Genomic DNA, 18,818 nt, shown 5'->3' on the forward strand with positions numbered 1-18,818 from the left:
ACAACCAAAATTATCTCCTATTGTTGCTTGATGTTGTCTGTGAGACAAATGGTATTGTTGATAACACTAGTGTACTTCTCACTTTGAAAGGAAAACCTATATGAGGCTAGCCCACAAAATGACATGACTTAAACTTAAATAAAACAGATTAAACCCTCAAAAGATGATCTACTTATACCACTTGCCCTAAAGGACACCAAGAAACTGATAGGCTGTTTGTAAACATTAACAGCAGTGAAATCAAAATAAAAACACCATCAGTGTAAGATACAGCTTTATAGTGTCAACAGATACCCTCCCTTCAGAGCACATCATCCTTTGAAAGGCTTAGTTGAATTAACATGCATAGTGAATTCTGATGTCTGTCCCCAACAGCTGACTCTTGCCCATGTTTACATGCCACGGCATTATTTCATCTTTCTGACATAAAATTATACACCATACAATGGCTCAGCATGTGCCTTTTTTTTCAAATTATTTATTGTGATTAAGTGATTACATAATTTCCCAGTATTGTGGGACAGTGATGCTTAAAGTCACAAACACATTCTAACTTTCATGGGGTAAATTGTCTATCGTGGTCTATAACATTTATGAGTTCTATGAGCTTTGCAATAGTTATTTCTTCCACATTGGGTGGTATGTACATTTCTTTTGTTTTGCATAGCATCAGCTGTTCCCTCTTTCCCACTTGTTCCCTCCCTCCCATCGCTGCCATTGAGTTGCTTAGTTCATTTTGGTCAATGTCCAGTGCAGCTGATGGTTCCTGCTGTTGTATGTTTTTCTCTGATTCCCTCTAGATCTGTGTCATCCTCCTGGTTTCCCTCCAATGTGCACATATATACCATATATGTGATCAGCAGCATGGGGTTATTTAGTAGTGATGTGACCAGATGAGTGGGGTCCTTTGTTTCTTAAGTCTTGTTAATTTTGTCATATCACCTTACATTTTGGATTTAACATCTACTTATCAGGGAGACCATGTGCCGTTTGTCTCTTTGCTCTTGGCTTACCTCGCTCAACATGATTTCTTCTAGCTCCATCCATTTCCCTGCAAATGCCATTATTTTGTCCTTTCTAATGGCTGCATAATATTCCATTGTATATGGATACCACAATTTTTGAATCCATTCATCTGTGGTGGGAATCTTGGTTGTTTCCATATCCTAGCTATTGTGAACAGTGCTGCAATAAACGTGGAGGTGCATGTGTCCTTGTATCCTGGTTCCTGTTGTTCAGGATAGATGCCTTGAAGTGGTATGACTGGGTCATAAGGGAGGTCAATATTTAGCTTTCTGAGGACCCTCCAGCCTGCTTTCCAAAGTAGTTATATAAGTGTACACTCCCACTATCAGTGTTAATAGGGTTCCTCTTTCTCCACATCCTCTCCAGCATTTTCATTGGCTGACTTTAGGATGTGGGCCATTCTGACTGGAGTAAGGTGGTATCTCAGGGTTGTCTTTATTTGCATTTCCTTCACAACCAGGGATGGTGAACATTTCCTCATGTGTTTCTGTGCCATTTTTATCCCTTCTTCTGAGAAGTCTCTCTTTAATTCCCTTGCCATTTAGTAATTGATTTGTTAGGTTTGGGAGGAATTAGTCTCTTGAGTTCCCTGTATATCTTGGATATTAACCCCTTGTCTGATATATTGCTGGTAAATATTTTTTCCCAATTAGTTGGTTGTCTTTCTAGCTTGGTTACTATACCGTTAGCTGTGCAATAACTTTTTATTTTAAGGTAATCCCATTTGTCGAGTCTCCAATTTGTTGTGACCCTGGGACTCTGTTCAGGAAGTTCCTGCCTGTGCCTGTAAGTTCAAGTATCTCTCCTACTCTGTCCTGCAGTAGTTTCAGAGATTCAGGTTTGATGTTAAGGTCTTTAATCCATTTTGAGTTGATGTTGGTGCATGGTGATAGGTTGGGATCCACTTTGTTTTTTGCATGTGGCTGCCCAGTTTTCCCAGCACCAGTAATTGAAGAGGCTGTGCTTCTTCCACTGTATATCTTTGGCTCCTTTGTCAAATATCAGCTGACTGTAGGCATGTGGTTTTATTTCTGGATCTCCTATTCCATCCGTCTTCAGGTCTGTTTTTGTACCAGTACCATGCTGTCTTTGTTATTATGGCTCTATAGTAAAGTTTGAAGCCTGGCATCGACATCCCTCCCATGTTGTCTTTTTTGCCTAGAATTGTTTTGGCTATTCTAGGTCTTTTGTTGTTCCATATAAATTTTTGGACTGTTTTCTGTATCTCAGAAATGTACATCACTGGGATTTAATAGGAATTGCACTGAATTTATTAATTTTGGCAGTATTGCCATTTTCACTATATTGTCTGCCTATCCAAGAGCATGGGAGGTCTTTCCATTTCCTGGTGTCTTCTGTAATTTTTTATAGTTTTTGTTAAATAGTTCTTCTACATCTTTGGTTAGGTTAATTCCTAAATATTTTGTGAATGGGGTTGCTTCCTTTCCCTCTCTGCTTGTACATTGTCAGTGTACAGGAAGGTGACTGATTTTTGTGGGTTGATTTTTGTATCCTGATACTTTGCCAAAGCGATTTATAATTTCTAAGAGTTTGGGGATGGAGTTTTTGGGATCATGAAGGTATAGTATCATGTCATCTGCAGAAAGTGATAGTTTTCTTCTTTCCCTATGAGATCCCTTTAATGTCTTTTTCTTGCCTTATTACCCTGGCTAAGGGTTCCAAGACTATATTTAAGAGGAGTGGAGACAGTGGGCATCCTTCCTGATTTTAGGAGAATTGGTTGTAGTTTTTCCCCATTAAGTATAATATTGGCTATTGGTCTGTCGTATATGGCTTTTATTGTTTTAAGGAATGTTCCTTCTATTCCTATTTTCTCCAGAGCTTTTAACATGAATGAATGTTGTATCTTATCAAAAGCCTTTTCTGTATCAGTGGAGATAATCATGTTGTTCTTGACCTTGGATCTGTTGATGTGTTGGATTACATTTATTGATTTACGTATGTTAAACCATCCCTGCATCTCTGGGATGAAGTCTACCTGGTCGTAGTGTATGATTTATGTGTTTCGGGATTCTATTAGCTAGAATTTTGTTAAGGATCTTTGCATCTGTGTTCATCAAGGAGATTGGTCTGTAGTTCTTTTTCTGTTGTGTCTTTGCCTGGTTTGGGGATGAGTGTGATATTGGCATTGTAGAATGAGTTTGGGATAGCTCTCTCCTTTTCTGCTTCTCTGAAGAGCTTGAAGAGTATGGGTATTAGTTCTTCTTGAAAGGTCTTATAGAATTCCGTTATGATGTGCCTTTCTTAATGGCAGGTTTTACTCACAATTTTTTTTTCCCACAAAATAGTTAAGACTTACAAATTCAAAATTTGACTACTGGGCTGGGCACAGGTGGCTCCTGCCTATAACCTTAGCTACTCAGGAGGCTGAGATATAAGGATCCTAACTCAGAGCACATTGGGGCAAGAAAGTCCATGAGACTCATCTCCGATTAGCTACCCACAAAGCTGGAAGTAAGCTGTATGGCTCAAGTGGCAGAGTGCTAGCCTTGAAAAGCAGAAACGGCACCCAGGCCCATGGTCAGGATGATACTCAGGATCTACTTGTCAATGTTGTTATTTCAGAGGCTCGAAAGACAAAATATTCTTCCCATTTTATGCTAAAGTAAACCTGGGTTAAATTTATACTAATAAAAGAACAACACAATGTTAAAGTCCTCAAAGTAGATTTTATTTATACATTTCTCCAAATGATTGTGGAATTCTTAAAAATCCCTCCCAAATTTGACAATTTAGGGAAACCAATGTAGTGGAAACCAAGGGTCTTGGAAGAAAGCAAATACAAATGGACTAGTGCTCTGCTAGCTCACTGAGCTAACACTAAAGAAGCCAATTTATTCTTAAAGGACTGTAGGTATGTTTGAATTGGCCCTCTGAGAATTTGTTCAAATAAACAAAATGTTAGAGAGAAGAGATTAGTTTCCAAAATGTGTAACCCTGAAAATCAAACTTTATAAATCTACGCCTGCAAACACCTGCAAAGCTTAGTAGTGTCTACACAGAGAACCAGTAGCCCCACTGACTAAAACTCAGAATAATCTGAAAGGCATGGCAATAGTGACATTAGTTTCAAAGCATATCATTAAAAGTAATCTAGCAAGACTGTTCACACCCTGATGAAAAGACCTAATTAATTCCCTTTCTAAAACAAAAATGTATCTGCGAGAAAAACAACACTGTACAATTTACTGGTAAATTAAGATTTCTGAGGTTGTAAGAAATGGGGCCAAAACAAGACACACTCCAACGGGGATGATAAGAAATGTCCTGTAAGTAAAGTGCATGAAAGGAAGCCTGCTCTGCTAAATGAAGTAGACAAAGGTCAGAAGTCAAGGGTCATTCGCCAGAGCGGCAGCAGGCCCGAAAACCACACTGCAAATTCTGGCATCCACTGGCGGTATCAGCATGAGGACCTGCATGAAAACAGAAGAATGTGAAAGGAGGAATTTCTTGGCAATCATATAAAAAAATTTTCTCATGAAAAAGCTAAAAAATTGTGTTACCATGTTTATAACACAGAAATAAATGTTAATGAGTGCATAAAGATTAATCAGACACCAACTGCCCATAACAGCCTAACTTTAAATATCCTAGTTTAAAAAGTAAACAGAAGAGGGGGAAAAAAAAAAAAAACTTTTTGGCAACAATCTAAAAATCTCAGCAAGGAGGACAATACACAGAGGTAAAATGTCAAGCTAATTTAACACCAGACATACATATATCCTCCCTAGAAATACAATTAAGACAGGAACAATCCTGTCTCTCAGTTAAAGAAGCAACTTTTAAAACAAAATCACCTACAGAGACATGGACTTGAGTGGTAGAAATGTTGTCTTGTTGTGCATTTTGTGCCAGGCCTGGGGCTTGAATTCAGGACGTGAGCTTTTTAAGCTCAAGGCTAGTCCTCTGCCACTTGGGCCACAACTCTTCTTTTGGGCTTTGTGGGGTAGTTAATTGGAGGTAACAGTCTTCTGGGCTTTTCTGCCTCAGCTTACTTTGAATTCTGATTCTCAGATCTCAGCCTCCTAAGTAACTAGGATTACAGGCATGATCTAACAACACCCAGCTGTTTCCTACATTTTATTGAACATTTGTAGCCATCCCCAATTATATATGGTTAGAATTATTTTTCCAAAATTAAGTATATAATAATTCATTAGATACATATCTAAGATAAATAAAAATTGTGATTCTCTTACAGAAAGGAAGGAAAAGCTATCTGTAGAATAAATGTCCAGCCACACAATGGAACCCAGACACTAGATAAAACATCACTAGTGAATGTAACTAGGAATTAGAAAATAACAAAGTGTTCACAGCACAGATTCAGTTTTTATGAAGAAAAGCAAATGTGGAACGGTTGTTTCTACTATACTGCAGTCTCAGTATGCCAGCACCATGAACAAATAGCTTGGTTAATTAGTTCTTGATGCAACCCCTAGAAAGCCAAAACTCTGCAGTTGGGATAAGGCAATGAAAACTGAAGAATGACATTAACTCTAACTTCACTGCAGAACACATCAAATAGATTGTAAATAAAACATCAGGAAACCTAGCATAACTCAGAAATGTATTTAAATTTGCATTGTTTCTAAAGAGTAGCACTTCATTGCAAAAGAAGGCCAATATGCTAATACCACTAAAACAAATTAAAATGGAGAAAGTCTTAGAATAGAGGCGCTAAGGTACAATGTTGATACAGTTCACTATGGGAATGATACCACCTATCTTTAAGAAAAGAAATACTCAATTTTACAGATGTAGGCAGAATTGCAACAGCATACATTTTCATTTATGTTCAAATATTTATATATTTTTTTTCTTTTTTTATTGTGAAAATACCGTACAGAGGAGTTACAATTACATGGGCAAGATAATGAGTACATTTCTTATCAAACATTATTGCATCCTCCTGTTTCCTCTTCTTTTCTCTCCCCCCCAACCCAAGTATTTAATTTTAAAATTGACAGGATGCTGGGGTTAGCTTTCGAGTTGATGGTAGCACATTCAGTGGTGGATACTGTGCACATGAAGAGATAAGGCCAGATTAAGAACGGTGGCAGCTGACAGTATATGTGGACTTACGTTTAAATTTTCCCAAAGTAAAAGGCTTAAAAGTAGTTTATAAAATTAGAGAGCTGCCAGCCCATTTTTATTTAATCAAAATTACCTATTCCATTTTTTTCAACAAAGAGTTGAATGTAAAAACAAATTGTCAGCCAAATTTACAAAACCAGAGGTAAAATTTATAAAGCAGCACTTTTATCAAGATTAACTTGCCTAAGATACAAAACTAAATCATCTTAACAGTAACGATTTCTTAAAAAGTACATATTTTATTAACTAGAAATGCCCTGATAAGAAGTGTTAATCCTTGGGATTTTTTCTCCCATTATCAGCATTAGACCAGTTTTCCTGCTTTACCTAACAACAACCCAGCCCCGATCTTTGCACATCTTGGTTTGCCTTCATCGCCTTTACATGATGACTGCTTTGCTCCCACTCTTTTAGTGCCCTTCTCCCAGACAAGCCCTGCCCCACGCCCCATTTCCGGCTCCAACATGACCATCTTATGAACTGCCTAAATTGCTAGGTTTGCCAAGGAATACGTGATTACCATTTTATCCAAATGAAATTCCGTTTCTCAAATCTTTAAGGTAGAAGCAGAAACATACATGAAGACTTTCAATTTTCCGAACGAAAACACTCAAAACTACTTCAAAATGTGTCCTACTGTGTTCCCCCAGAACCAGTGCCTCATTCATTATGTTACCCTGACTGGTCCCAAACTCCCAGACTCAAGCAATCCTCCTGCCTTGTCTCCCAAGTAGATGCCAATACAGGTGTGTGAACCACCCATATGGACCACCCTATTTTTTTAAAAGATGACAGAAAGGTAAAGAAGGAAGGGTAATAGGAATGGATTCAACAATAGCTTAGGGAAAAAAAAGCATAAGCAATAGCTGGAAGCAGTAGAAGTATACCAACTCATTTTCAAGGAAAGAAGTATAAAAACTTATAAAGTATCATTAACAGTAAGACTTTAGTATACCAGAATGATTGTGAGAAATGAGAAGAGTGGATAGCAGAAAAAGTGATGTACTATCAGAAAGGAATATGACTAAGATATTGGAGATTTCCAACATTATCAAGTAAGCAGACATTAACAATTCAAAATATCACTCTCTTTAAGTACCTGAATTATCAACAACAAATTTCTAAATGTAGAACCCAAAGTTATAACATATACGGACTAAATTAAAGAATAAATAGAAATAGGAAAATATACAACTACTGAACTCTTTAAATCATAGTAAAGAATAAATCATAACAAAGCATTTAAATATTATGAGAACTATAAAAGTAGCTATTATTTCCCCAAAATTGTAATTATTACTTGACATTTCTGTTGTATTGTAAGTACTATATATTATTCATGCTAGTGTATATCTGCACTTACCTTCACTTACCTTTAATTCCTCTTTAACTTAAGTTAGAAACATAAGAGAGCAAATCATCTGAGACTTGGTCACCTCCAGAACTATGAGCTAATCTATCTTAATTTATATATTATACATACTTGGAAATGCAAATCAGTATAAAAAGTTTATTTGCCATTATTGTTCCAATGTTCTTCAAGGACTCTAAACTGTGTCACTTAATGAACACTTCTTAGATGATAAAGGAGTTTATAAATATTGTGGCTAAGAAATCTTCCTATTCAAATCAAAAAAACAAAATTTAAATCTAGAGAATCACCTGAAAGGATTAAAATCACATCTTTATCAGTTCGTAGCAAATTGTATTGCTCAACAAACCAACCATTTAAATATCTGACAACTGAGTTATTTAACCCAAAGCCTAAGCCAATGCTTAGTTAGTTTTACTAGTTAGTTTATAACTACTGCATACCAGTAATTTACTCCTTTTAGCTAATAAACTGGTATTTAAATAAGTATATTTTCTTTTAACAAAAATACATTTAAGTTAAATATTGCTTTAAAATATTTAATATAAAATGCTATCTAAATATGTTTTCTTATCACTGTAAGACCATTCACTAAAACATGCTAGTACTTTCAGAGAAAATAGTGATAAAAAGGGGCCCACTAAGTACTCACTAAATACTTCCTGTGCAAGCTGAGTTGCTTTGAAAGACAGTGTCAATCTTCCAAACTGTATAAGAAAATCAGCATTTTCTAGGTTGTCCAAAAGTCATTTTAAGGAAAAACTAGTACCAGAGAACTGCTTTAAGAGCAACTAGCTGAAATTATGGAGCACAGGTCACGTGACAAGTCACCCTTCTAAGTCATACAAAATGTAATTTAACATTGGTTTATTAAAGCACTGAAATTTACTTTCAAATCTTGCACAGTCAGGTACGTTAAAATTTTACTGAAAATTACCACTTAGCAAAAAAAAAAAAAGTCTTACAGTCAACAAAACCAATATAACAGCACCTTTGGAACAATGTAGTATTTATATATTCTAAACAAATTAAGATGCAAGAATACTGACAAAGTACTAAAATTTAATTATTTAACTATCCTTTCATCTAAATTATTTCAAGACATTTAAAAACAAAATAAGGAGATAAATCATAAAAATGAACTGAAACCCATTATCTTACCACCCAAAACGTCTATATAACTAAACACAATATAACAAATAGGTGTAAGATTTGTTCCCAAATATAACCTATACTGAAATTCACAGTGCAATATGAAAATAATTTTCTCAATGTAAAGTAATTGCTTACTCATTATTGTTCCTAGTGTGTGCTATAAATCCTAGGAAGTACACTGAAACAAGAACAAAACAAACTCCAGTCTCTCAAGTCCTCTGCATGAGTAAAAGTAGCTGCTTGCTTTTATAGGCTCAGCAGGTGAAGCCACAAGCACTGACTTTTACCATTCCTTGATTACACTGAAGGCATCAGAGAGCTAAGATTTGCTCCAACTTAATGATGTACTAAAAACATGAGAAGTCATTAGTTGCAAAACAATGTAATTCCAGAAACGAGAGCTGAGATCTCCTGTTTCTTCATATATATTTTATTTTATTTATTTTTGCAAGATCTGGGACTTGAACTTGGGGCCTGGGCATTGTCCCTGAGCCTCTTTGTGCTCCAGGCTAACATTCTGCCACTTTAGCTACAGCACCACTTCTGGCTTTTTCAAGTAGTTTACTGGAGATGAGTATCACAAACTCCTGAATGAGCTGGTTTTGAACCACGATCCTCAGATCTCAGCCTCCTGAGTAGTGAGGATAACAAATGAGCCACTGGCATCCGGGTCATGAGTATTTGAAAGACAATCTAATTTCTGAGCGATGGCAAATTTGCTAACTTCTCTACTTCCTGACATGTCATTACTCTCTAGTCTTTCTGGCTCCTGTCAACTTTCCTGCCTGAGGAAAACCCAAATGTGATCTTCCATATTAACATGAGATTGGCTCTTAAAGACAATGTGTTTGGTACAAAAAAGTAAGTACATAATGGAATCTGGGCTGTCTAAATTTTTTCTCAGTGATCAATACAAAAGGATGCTTTATTTAGTAAGATCTGAGAAGCAGTTCTTCATACTTCTGGGAAATTCAGTCTCTACTGGACTATCAAATTGCCCTAAAAGATACTGAATATGGTTTGAAAAACCATTTTCAATATTTCTTTACAAGACAAAATAGGCTTTAAAAATACAAACAAGAACCATCAAATATATATATGTGCCAAACACTGGTGGCTCAGGATTGTAATCCTAGCACCTCAAGAGGCTGAGATCTGAGCCAAAGATCTGAGATCAAAGCCATCCAGCCAGGAAAGTCCAAAAAGCCAGAAGTGGAGTTGTGGCTCAAATGACAGAGCACTAGCTTTGTGTAAAAAAGCTTAAGGACAGCGCCCAGGTCCCAAGTTCAAGCCCCAGGACCAGCATAAAATAATCTTAAATCTTTAGTGAGATTTATCTGCAATCAGACCCAGAACTCATACTACCAAAGTCCTCCTTTATCTATTGCACTGGTTGAAGTTTTATTGCAGAAAAGAGAAGTCTGCAATCCATCAGAAATCCTTGTCTCAGAACATCATTACTTCTAAATTGTTAATGCCACACACTATAGAGAAGATTTCCAAAATCTTATAAAAATTTTAGCATTTCCGTAACCATCATATTTGAATGATGACACCACTACATGACTCTAGTTGTAAAATGGTATTTGAAATATGTATTCCACAAGAAAACTTACCTTTCAAGAAGCTAATGAAAAATCTATTACTTAAAAAAAAAATTCAAATTTAAAGGACTAATTGTAAAAATCTGTGTAATTAGGAATCTAGAAAAAACAGAAACCATACTAATTATGACAACTGCTAAAAAGCTTTGAATCAATGCCTTCAAAATTATCTCACTGCTAAAAGGCATTACCGTTAATGTTGTCACAGTAGTAAAAGTATTCATCATTTAGGGAAGGGCATGCTGAAACCAAATCCTGCAGGCCTGCACCAGTTACAGTAAGACAACCAGAGAGATTAAGGTGCTCCAAATATGGCAGCCCTCCTCCCAGAGTCAAAACCCTGTAAGGAGAAATCATTGACAATTAGAATATATTAACTTATAGAATCATCTGTATTCCTATGGCACACTGGCCAAACTTTATACACTTACCAAAATTGGGTAACAAAAATATTTTAGAATTTCTGTAAAACCCTAATAACTAGCTTCATCCTTAGGCAGGAATACAGTGAACTCAGAAAAACTTTCTACATTGTTACTGAAGATAGGCAATAAACACTATAGGACTTTACCTTCTACGTACAATAGAGTAACTCAATTCTCAAAAGAAGGAAGCACTGAACCCCAGTTTTTAAAATGTTCATTCTCTGACCAGGTTATCTAAATAAAAATCAAAACTACTGAAATTTTAAACCTAAAAGTTAGTCCCTCAGAAATTATAGGTAGAAATAGAAAACAAAAACATGTCCACACAAAAACTTCCACACCAATGTTCACAGTAGCATTATTTACACAGAAAAAGCCCAAATATTGGGGCTGGGAAGGTAGCTCAGTTGGTAGAGCGCTTGCCTTGCATGCATGAAGCCCTGGGTTCAATTCCTCAGCACCAAATAAGCAAAAAAAAAAAAGCCCAAATATCCACTGATGAATGGATAAACAAAATGTGGTATATGCCTATATAATTAAAATGTTAGTGGCGCTGTAGCTCAAGTGGTAGAGCGCTCGCCTTTGAGTTGAAGAGCTGAGGGACAACGCCCAGGCCCAGAGTTCAAGCCCACGACCGACAGAAAAAAAAAAAAAATATTACACAGCTACAAATTACCTCACAAGTTGTGCCATGCATAAGCCTTGAAAACATAGTTAAGTGAAGAAAGGCATAAACAAAAACTTATGTAAGTGCAGGACACCACTAACATTATTACTCTGGAATAGGTAAATCCAGACAGTAAATTAGTTGTTGCCAGGGGCTAGAGACAAGGAAGACTGAAATGGGAATGCAATTAAGTAGGGGGTTTCTGCTAGGAATGACATTTGGTTGGGGTGGTGGTGGTCATGGGGCTTGAAATCTGGACCTGGGCGCTGTCCCTGAACTCTCTGGCCTAAGGCCAGCAGGCTACTACTTGAGCCACAGCACCACTTCCAGTTTTCTGCTGGTTAATTGGCAATAAGTCTCTAGGACTTTTCTGCATGGGCTGGCTTTGAACCACGATCCTCAGATCTCAGCTCCTGAGTAGCTAGGATTACAGGTATGAGCTCACCAGAGCCCAACTACAAAAAATATTTTAAAATTAGGTAATGGTGATAGTTGCACAACCTTGTAAATATGCTGAAAGTCAATGGACTGCACACTAAAACAGGTGTATTGTATGTGTGTGAATTACAAAATAACCCTAAGGAGAGAATCTAATAGCACATTGTGGAAAAATAAAATCAGTATTTGTACATATAGGATAAAGTGAGATGGTTAGAACAATAGTAAGAGGTAAAATACATCAAGAACAAAAATCAAAGATGTCCATTTTCTATTCAATAGAAACTTAAACCATATTACAATAATAAAATGGAAAACTGGGAATAGGAAAGGGATGTCAAAAGAAACTGATATAACATAATGCCTTTAAAAAATTATTATGCAAAGCCAGGCACCAGTGGCTCACACCTTTAATTCTACCTACACAGGAGGTTGGGATCTGAGGATCGCAGTTTAAACACAGACCAGGCAGGAAAATCTATGAAACTCTTATTTCCACTTAACTACCAAAAAGCCAGAAGTGGAACTGTGGCTCAACTGGTAAAATGCTAGACTTGAGCTCAAAAGTTTAAAGACAGCAGCTAGAACCTGGGTTCAAGCCTAAGGACCAGCGCAAAACATAAAAAGTTATTATGCAGCAACAAAGAAATTAGGAAAGTATTATTAATATGAAAATACTGAGTCATGGCTGAGAAGTTGGCTCAGTGGTAGAGCGCTTGCCTTGCATGCCTGAGGCCCTGGGTTCGATTCCTCAGCACCACATAAGCAGAAAGAAAAAGAAAAAAAAGAAAATACTGAGTCATGTATTCAGTGAGAACATTAAATGTTGAAGAATGGGACAGTACATTTTAGAATTTTGTAGCTACATGATTAAAAGAGGAAACTAATATGGCTTTATCATATGACTAAGAAGAACTTTTGTGTGTGTGTGTGTGCCAAACTTGGCTCCTGAATTCAGGGCCTGGGTACTTAGTCTGAGCTTTTTTGCTCAAGGCTAGCACTCTACCACTTGAGCCACAGCTCTATTTCTGGCTTTTTGATGAGTAACTGGAGGTAAGAGTCTCACAGATCTTCCTGCCCAGGATGGCTTTGAGCCATTATCCTCAGATCTAAGCCTGCTGAGTATCTAGGATTACAGGAGTGAGCCACTGTGATTTTCAGCCAGGGACTGGTAGCTCACGCCTGTAATCCTAGCTACTCAGGAGGCTGAGCTCTGAGGATCAGTTCAAAGCCAGCCCTGGCAGGAAAAGTCCATAAGACTCTATCTCCAATAAACTACTCAGAAAACCAGAAGTGGTGCTGTGGCTCAAGTGGTAGAGCACTCGCCTTGAGCTGAAGAGCTGAGGGACAGCACCTAGGCCCAGAGTTCAAGCCCCACAACCAACCAAAAAAAAAAAAGAAAGAAAAAGAGAAAAAAAAAATTTGATTTTCTTTGTTTGTTCCAAAGTGTAGCTTTCTGGGGCTGGAAAGGTGGCTCAGTGGTAGAGCGCTTGCCTCGCATGCATGAAGCCCGGGGTTTGATTCCTCAGCACCACAAAAGCAGAAAAAGCTGGAAGTGGCACTGTGGCTCAAGTGGTAGGATGCTAGCCTTGAGCTGAAGAGCTGAGGGACAGCGCTCAGGCCCAGAATTCAGGCCTCACGACCAACAACAACAACAAAAAAAAAGTGTAGCTTTCTGCCCCTCTGTAAGCTACAATGGTAGCAGTTCAGAATCCCTGTGGCTTGACAAAGCCACAGCAGCTAGAGAAAACAGTCCTTATTTCTTTAAAGACAAAGTCTTTTCTCTCCCTTTTTTGTTATTGTTGTTTTGATGAGACTATGTAGCCAAACTGCCCTTAAATCTATAATTATCTTGCCTGTCTCTCAAGTGCTTGAACTGCAGACATACTATGTACAGGCCAAGAAAATAGTCTTGGTGAGCACACTAGGGCTTGTACTTAGGGACCAAGAGCTGTCAAGCTGTCACTGATCTTTTTTGTTCAAGGCTGGCATTCTACCACTTAAACCACTGCTCTACTTCCAGCTTTTTGCTAGTGAATTAGAGCTGAGTGTCTCATAGACTTTCTTGCCTGGACTGGCTTTGAATCCTGATCCTCAGATCTGAATTTCCTGGGTAGTTAGGATTACATGGGTAACCACTGGCTGCCAGTTAAGAAAACAATCAGTAGGTTTAGCTTATTAATTTATAAAGCCTATAATTCAAAATTAAAATTAAAAGATACCACTTCTAAATACAGTCTAAATAATCTCAAAAAGTATCTCAAAGTAGGACAAACTGCATGAGAGGTAAACTCTCATATCACAAAAAGAGGGGGGGAACTGTCAGCCAAACACCATGCTCAGCAAAACTGCCCTTCAGTAATAAATACCATGTTTATAACAAGAAAAACATCTCAAAAAGACTAACAACATGCTTCAATAAACTAGAAAAAGAGAACCTAAATCCCAAGTTATAGCGCAAAAAAAGGAAATAATAAAGATCAGAATAGTAATAAATGAAGTATCCTGAAAAATCACAGGAAAAAAAATCATTGAAGCTAAAAGACAAAATCAACAAAACTCCTAACCACAGTAAAAGAAATAAATAAAATGAAATGAGAAAAGAGCCAGGCAACAGTGGCTCATGTCTATAATATCTGTAATCCTAGCTACTTGGGAGGCTGAAATCTGAGGATTGTGATTTGAAGCCAGCCTGGACAGAAAAGCTGAGCTAGAGGCACGGCTCACAGGGTAGAGCACCAGCCATAAACAGAAAGACCAAGTGATAATGTTAGGCCCTGAGTTTAAGCCCCAACAGCGGCACACAAAAAGAAAGATCATAAAGGACTATTATGTTACATGCCAAAGAATTTAAGAGTCAGGAAGAAATTAGAAAATCTCTAGAAAAAAATATAATTCAGCAAAGTTCAATTAGTAAGAAATAGAAAACCTAAATAGACCAGTAAAGAAAAGATTTATTCTGAATCCTTAGCAGTTAGAAAAGAGCAAATAGTACATACTTAGTAAATATCTAATGATTTAGTCCTTGGAGATAAAGTAACTAACAACAGATAAATCTATACTCAGACTGCAAACTTTTTCAATTAGCCACCATATACAACACGTTATATATGCCTTTGTCTCCAAAAGGAATTCATTCATCCATCCAAATTATTCCTTTTAAAAATGCCTCAGATACAATGTTCTCATCATTACTTATGAAAACTCTGAGAAAAAATGCAGCCTACAAGCTGGGTGCCGATGACTTACACGTGTCAGCTACTAAGGAGACCACAATTTGAGGGTCACTGTTTAGAGTCAGTCCAGGCAGAAAAGTTAGTGACACTCTTATCTCCAATTTGCCACCAAAAAACAAGAAGTATATTGGGGGACAAAGGGGCAAATGCAGCAGTGGTACAATAGAGACTATGTAGAAAATAAACTATACAACTTGTGGGCAGATACAGGAGGGAATAACTGGGAGAGAGCCAATGATGGGGTGGTATTATCCAGAAAGAAATGTACTTTATACCTGACTCATGAACCCGTAAGCCCTCTGTACATCACCTTTATAATAACAATTTTCTTTTTTAAGCCAGAAGTAGATCTATAGCCCAAGTGGTAGAGCACCAGCCTTGAGCAAAAAAGCTCAGGGAAAGCTCCCAGGCCTTCAGTTCAAGCCCTAGGACCAGCACAAAAAAAGAAAAAAGAAAAGAATAGAAAAGGAAAAGAAAAAGAAAGGAGAAGGAAGGAAAGAAGGAAGGAAGGAAGGAGGGAGGGAGGAAAGGAAGGAAAGAAGGAAGGAAGGAAGGAAGGAAGGGAGGAAGGAAGGAAGGAAGGAAGGAAGGAAGGAAGGAAGGAAGGAAGGAAGGAAAGAAGGGAAGAAGGGAGGGAGGGAGGGAGGGAAGGAGGGAGGGAGGGAGGAAGGGAGGGAGATAGGGAGGGAGGAGGAAGGAGAGGAAATGAGGGAAGGAAAGAGAGAGGAGGAAGAGAGGGAAGGAGGGAGGGAGGAAGGAAGGAAATGCAGCTTACTTCAAATTCCATTACCAACAACAAGATTAGATTTTGTTTGTGTGTGCTAGTCCTGGGGCTTAAACTGAGGGCCTGGACACTGTCTCTGAAGCTTTTTTTTTCTCCCAAGGCTAGCACTCTACCACTTGAGCCACAGCTCTACTTTCACGTATGTACGTGCGTGCGTGCGTGCGTGCGTGCGTGCGTGCGTGCGTGTGTGTGTGTGTTCATGCATTCTAAAGAACTTCCTTGCCCAGGCTGGCTTTGAACCGCAATCCTCAGATCTCAGCCTCCTCAGTAGTTAGGATGACAGGTGTAAGCCACCAGCCACTAATGCCTAGTTTAATAAGAAGTGTTAATAACTGCCAAAACCATACCATAAAACAAAAACAATTCTCTACTTTTCTGCAAATTTCACTTAAAAAATTAACTCCCTGACTTATCCAGAATATAAAACCTTGTAAATTCATATCGACACAGGTATCCTTCCTCCTAAAATTTTCTGAATGTTGGACCAGAAGAGATTCTGATTCGTTTTCCATCGAATGCTACACTCTGGAACTGATTACTCACCTGAGACCATGGTCTGTGATCTGATAACATCCAGACAGACTGAGAAACAAAAGTACTCGTCCAGTCACTTGATCACATTTGTCACTCCCAAAATAAAGTAAGTCATTTTCCCTAGGCAACGTAGTCCTTAATGCTTTTCCACACACTGCGGAAGACCCTGGGAGTGCTGCCATAGTTCTTAGAGCTGTTCCTGTGCAACAGAATGAATGACCGCAGTAAGCAAGAGCCGGAGCAGCACAATGCTGTTGCCAACAGACACTCGTCCTTAGCCCAACAATATCCTTCCTGTAACAACCAGCTGAGGAACAAGCAAAGCTGGATGTTGTTTCCATTACGCGGAGACTTTCAACACTGCGGTGTCTCCATTCTACAGTATCTTCAATGTCAGCCAAATCTTCAGCATCTAACATCCACACGTAAGGAGAAGTGAAACTTTCAGAAGAAACAGGTTTAGTCCAGGCATGTTCATTATCTATTTCTTCTCCAATGTCCTTGTTAGTTAAATCACACAAACGGGCATATTGCTTGGTAGACTGCATGGTAATGTCTTTATTTTTCCATGTAGTTGAAGCAATGGTATTTGCAGAGGTTTTCAGAAAGTCACTCTGAGAGGTCAGGATACCAAGTGCTCTGGAAATTTTTTCCAGAGCCACATCTGTGATTTTCTCACATCCAGACAGATCAAGATGCCGAAGACTCTGGCAGCAACCAAGCCAAGACCAACTACAAGTAAGAGGTAACAAGCACTGAGTGAGTACTGTCAAATTACTCAAAAGCACTGAACTACTACATGTATGCATGTAACGAAGATTCTAAGTCTCACATCACCACTCATTAACTGAACATGTACTGTCAGGCAATATGCTTAGTGTTGGAATTCAGAAAGATAGTATAATGAGGAACTGATAATATTGCTAGCCTAACATTAGGACAGGATGGGAGAAGCTTAAGTTTATTACCCAAAAGCAAGTAGCAACATATTTAATAATACTTAAAAAGTTAGCAGTCAACATATAGATATGAAGGAGAGTAAATGACTAATGATCAATAGAAGAAGAAGCAGAAGTAACAAGCTATGGAAACACCGAGCATTGGCCTTAGCGAAAGAACTGTATATCATTCCCTCCAAAACAGGAAATGCTAGGTGGGAAGGTGGGGTGAGCTATACTACAGAGGAGACCAATTATATGCTCAAAAGTGTCAAACTGCAGAGTGTAGCTTCAAGTGGCCTGTATCAAAACCAACTGTGAAAAAACAAAAGCAAGCTTTACCAAATGGCACTTAACAGCCCAATTAAAACCTCAGAACCACATAATAATCTAGATGGTTAAAAAGCAAGACTAAAAACCTAGCCACAGCACAAGATGATAACACTAAACTTGTGGGATCAGCTTACAGCTATGAATAAAAGACAGAAGATTGGAGAGTGCTTTCAAGTTGAAGCCACACCGATTTAGTAGTAAAATAGTATGATTAAACAGCAGTTATTTATAGTTACGTAAATGAGAAACTTTAAAAGACTACTGATTCATAGTTAGAATTTATAATGCTTAAATTATTTTAAAATCACTAACCTGTCAAATGCAGAATCTGAGATGTCAGTTTGGGTAAGATCCAGATGCTCCAGGTTAGGACAAAGCTCTAAAATCTGTCTAACCTAAAAGAGGGAAGAAGTCACTGTGAAGATCTATAGTTAAGATAAACAAAAGACAACAGGAATATAGTCTAGTGGTTTCCAAATGCATGTGCATATTTAAAAGACACTCATATTGTGCATTAAAATATATACACACACATATACTCTGGGCTCGAATCTCTGAGAATCTTTTAGCAGTTTTGACACTATACCCAGGCAATCCACATCTTTCTTAAGGAAGACCCAAGGCTATTCTAATATATAGTTACCCTTCTTATAAAACAGTGATTTCATCTCATCATACCTTACATATGATGAAGAATCTTGAAATCATATGTAGTGAAAATAGGCTTCACCACACATCTACGAAACTAAAGCACACTATTTAACCTCTCCTTGTCTTGAGTCCCTCATCTACTGTATAAGTAATGGTATTCATGCTACAAAGGTTGTTGTAAGAAGTGAAATAATACAAAAGCTAACCATGAATGCCTATCTATATGAAGTCCTCAATTATTCTTTTCCCTTAGTTAAATTGTAGAATAAGCAAACCAAACTATCATTACTTTCATCATACTCAAACTAGTGTTTACTTATACGTACCATTTTGCTGGAAACTGCGGAGCTGTATGCTAACACTAATGTTTTTACAGAAGTACCAACATGCGGTAGAATATTATGAATTAAGCCATGGAGTAAACGTTTTTCCATCTGTGCAATGCTAATAGCAATGGACTCCTCTTCTGCAGACTCTTCTGCGAAATGAATTGGAATTTGTAAGAACTCAGTAACTATAATTAGAATACTTAAAGTC

The 18,818-nt window shown here is 37.7% G+C and overlaps 1 protein-coding gene across 1 annotated transcript in view; it reads right to left on the reverse strand.

Annotated features, from left to right (window-relative positions):
* Positions 1-3,696: 3,696 nt before the first annotated feature.
* Positions 3,697-18,818, reverse strand: part of Fbxl5 (F-box and leucine rich repeat protein 5) — a 35,361-nt gene continuing 20,239 nt past the window's right edge. Inside the window, exons 7-11 of the mRNA XM_042674721.1 lie at positions 18,608-18,759; positions 17,943-18,025; positions 16,369-17,091; positions 10,467-10,615; positions 3,697-4,460 (exon numbers count right to left, since the gene is read on the reverse strand). Coding sequence (XP_042530655.1) covers positions 4,384-4,460; positions 10,467-10,615; positions 16,369-17,091; positions 17,943-18,025; positions 18,608-18,759 — 1,184 coding nt within the window. The 3' untranslated portion in view covers positions 3,697-4,383. The remainder of the gene's footprint in view (positions 4,461-10,466; positions 10,616-16,368; positions 17,092-17,942; positions 18,026-18,607; positions 18,760-18,818) is intronic.

This window comes from Dipodomys spectabilis, unplaced genomic scaffold (assembly GCF_019054845.1).
Source record: "Dipodomys spectabilis isolate Male_0828 unplaced genomic scaffold, ASM1905484v1 ptg000021l, whole genome shotgun sequence".
Taxonomy (NCBI): Eukaryota; Metazoa; Chordata; class Mammalia; order Rodentia; family Heteromyidae; genus Dipodomys; species Dipodomys spectabilis.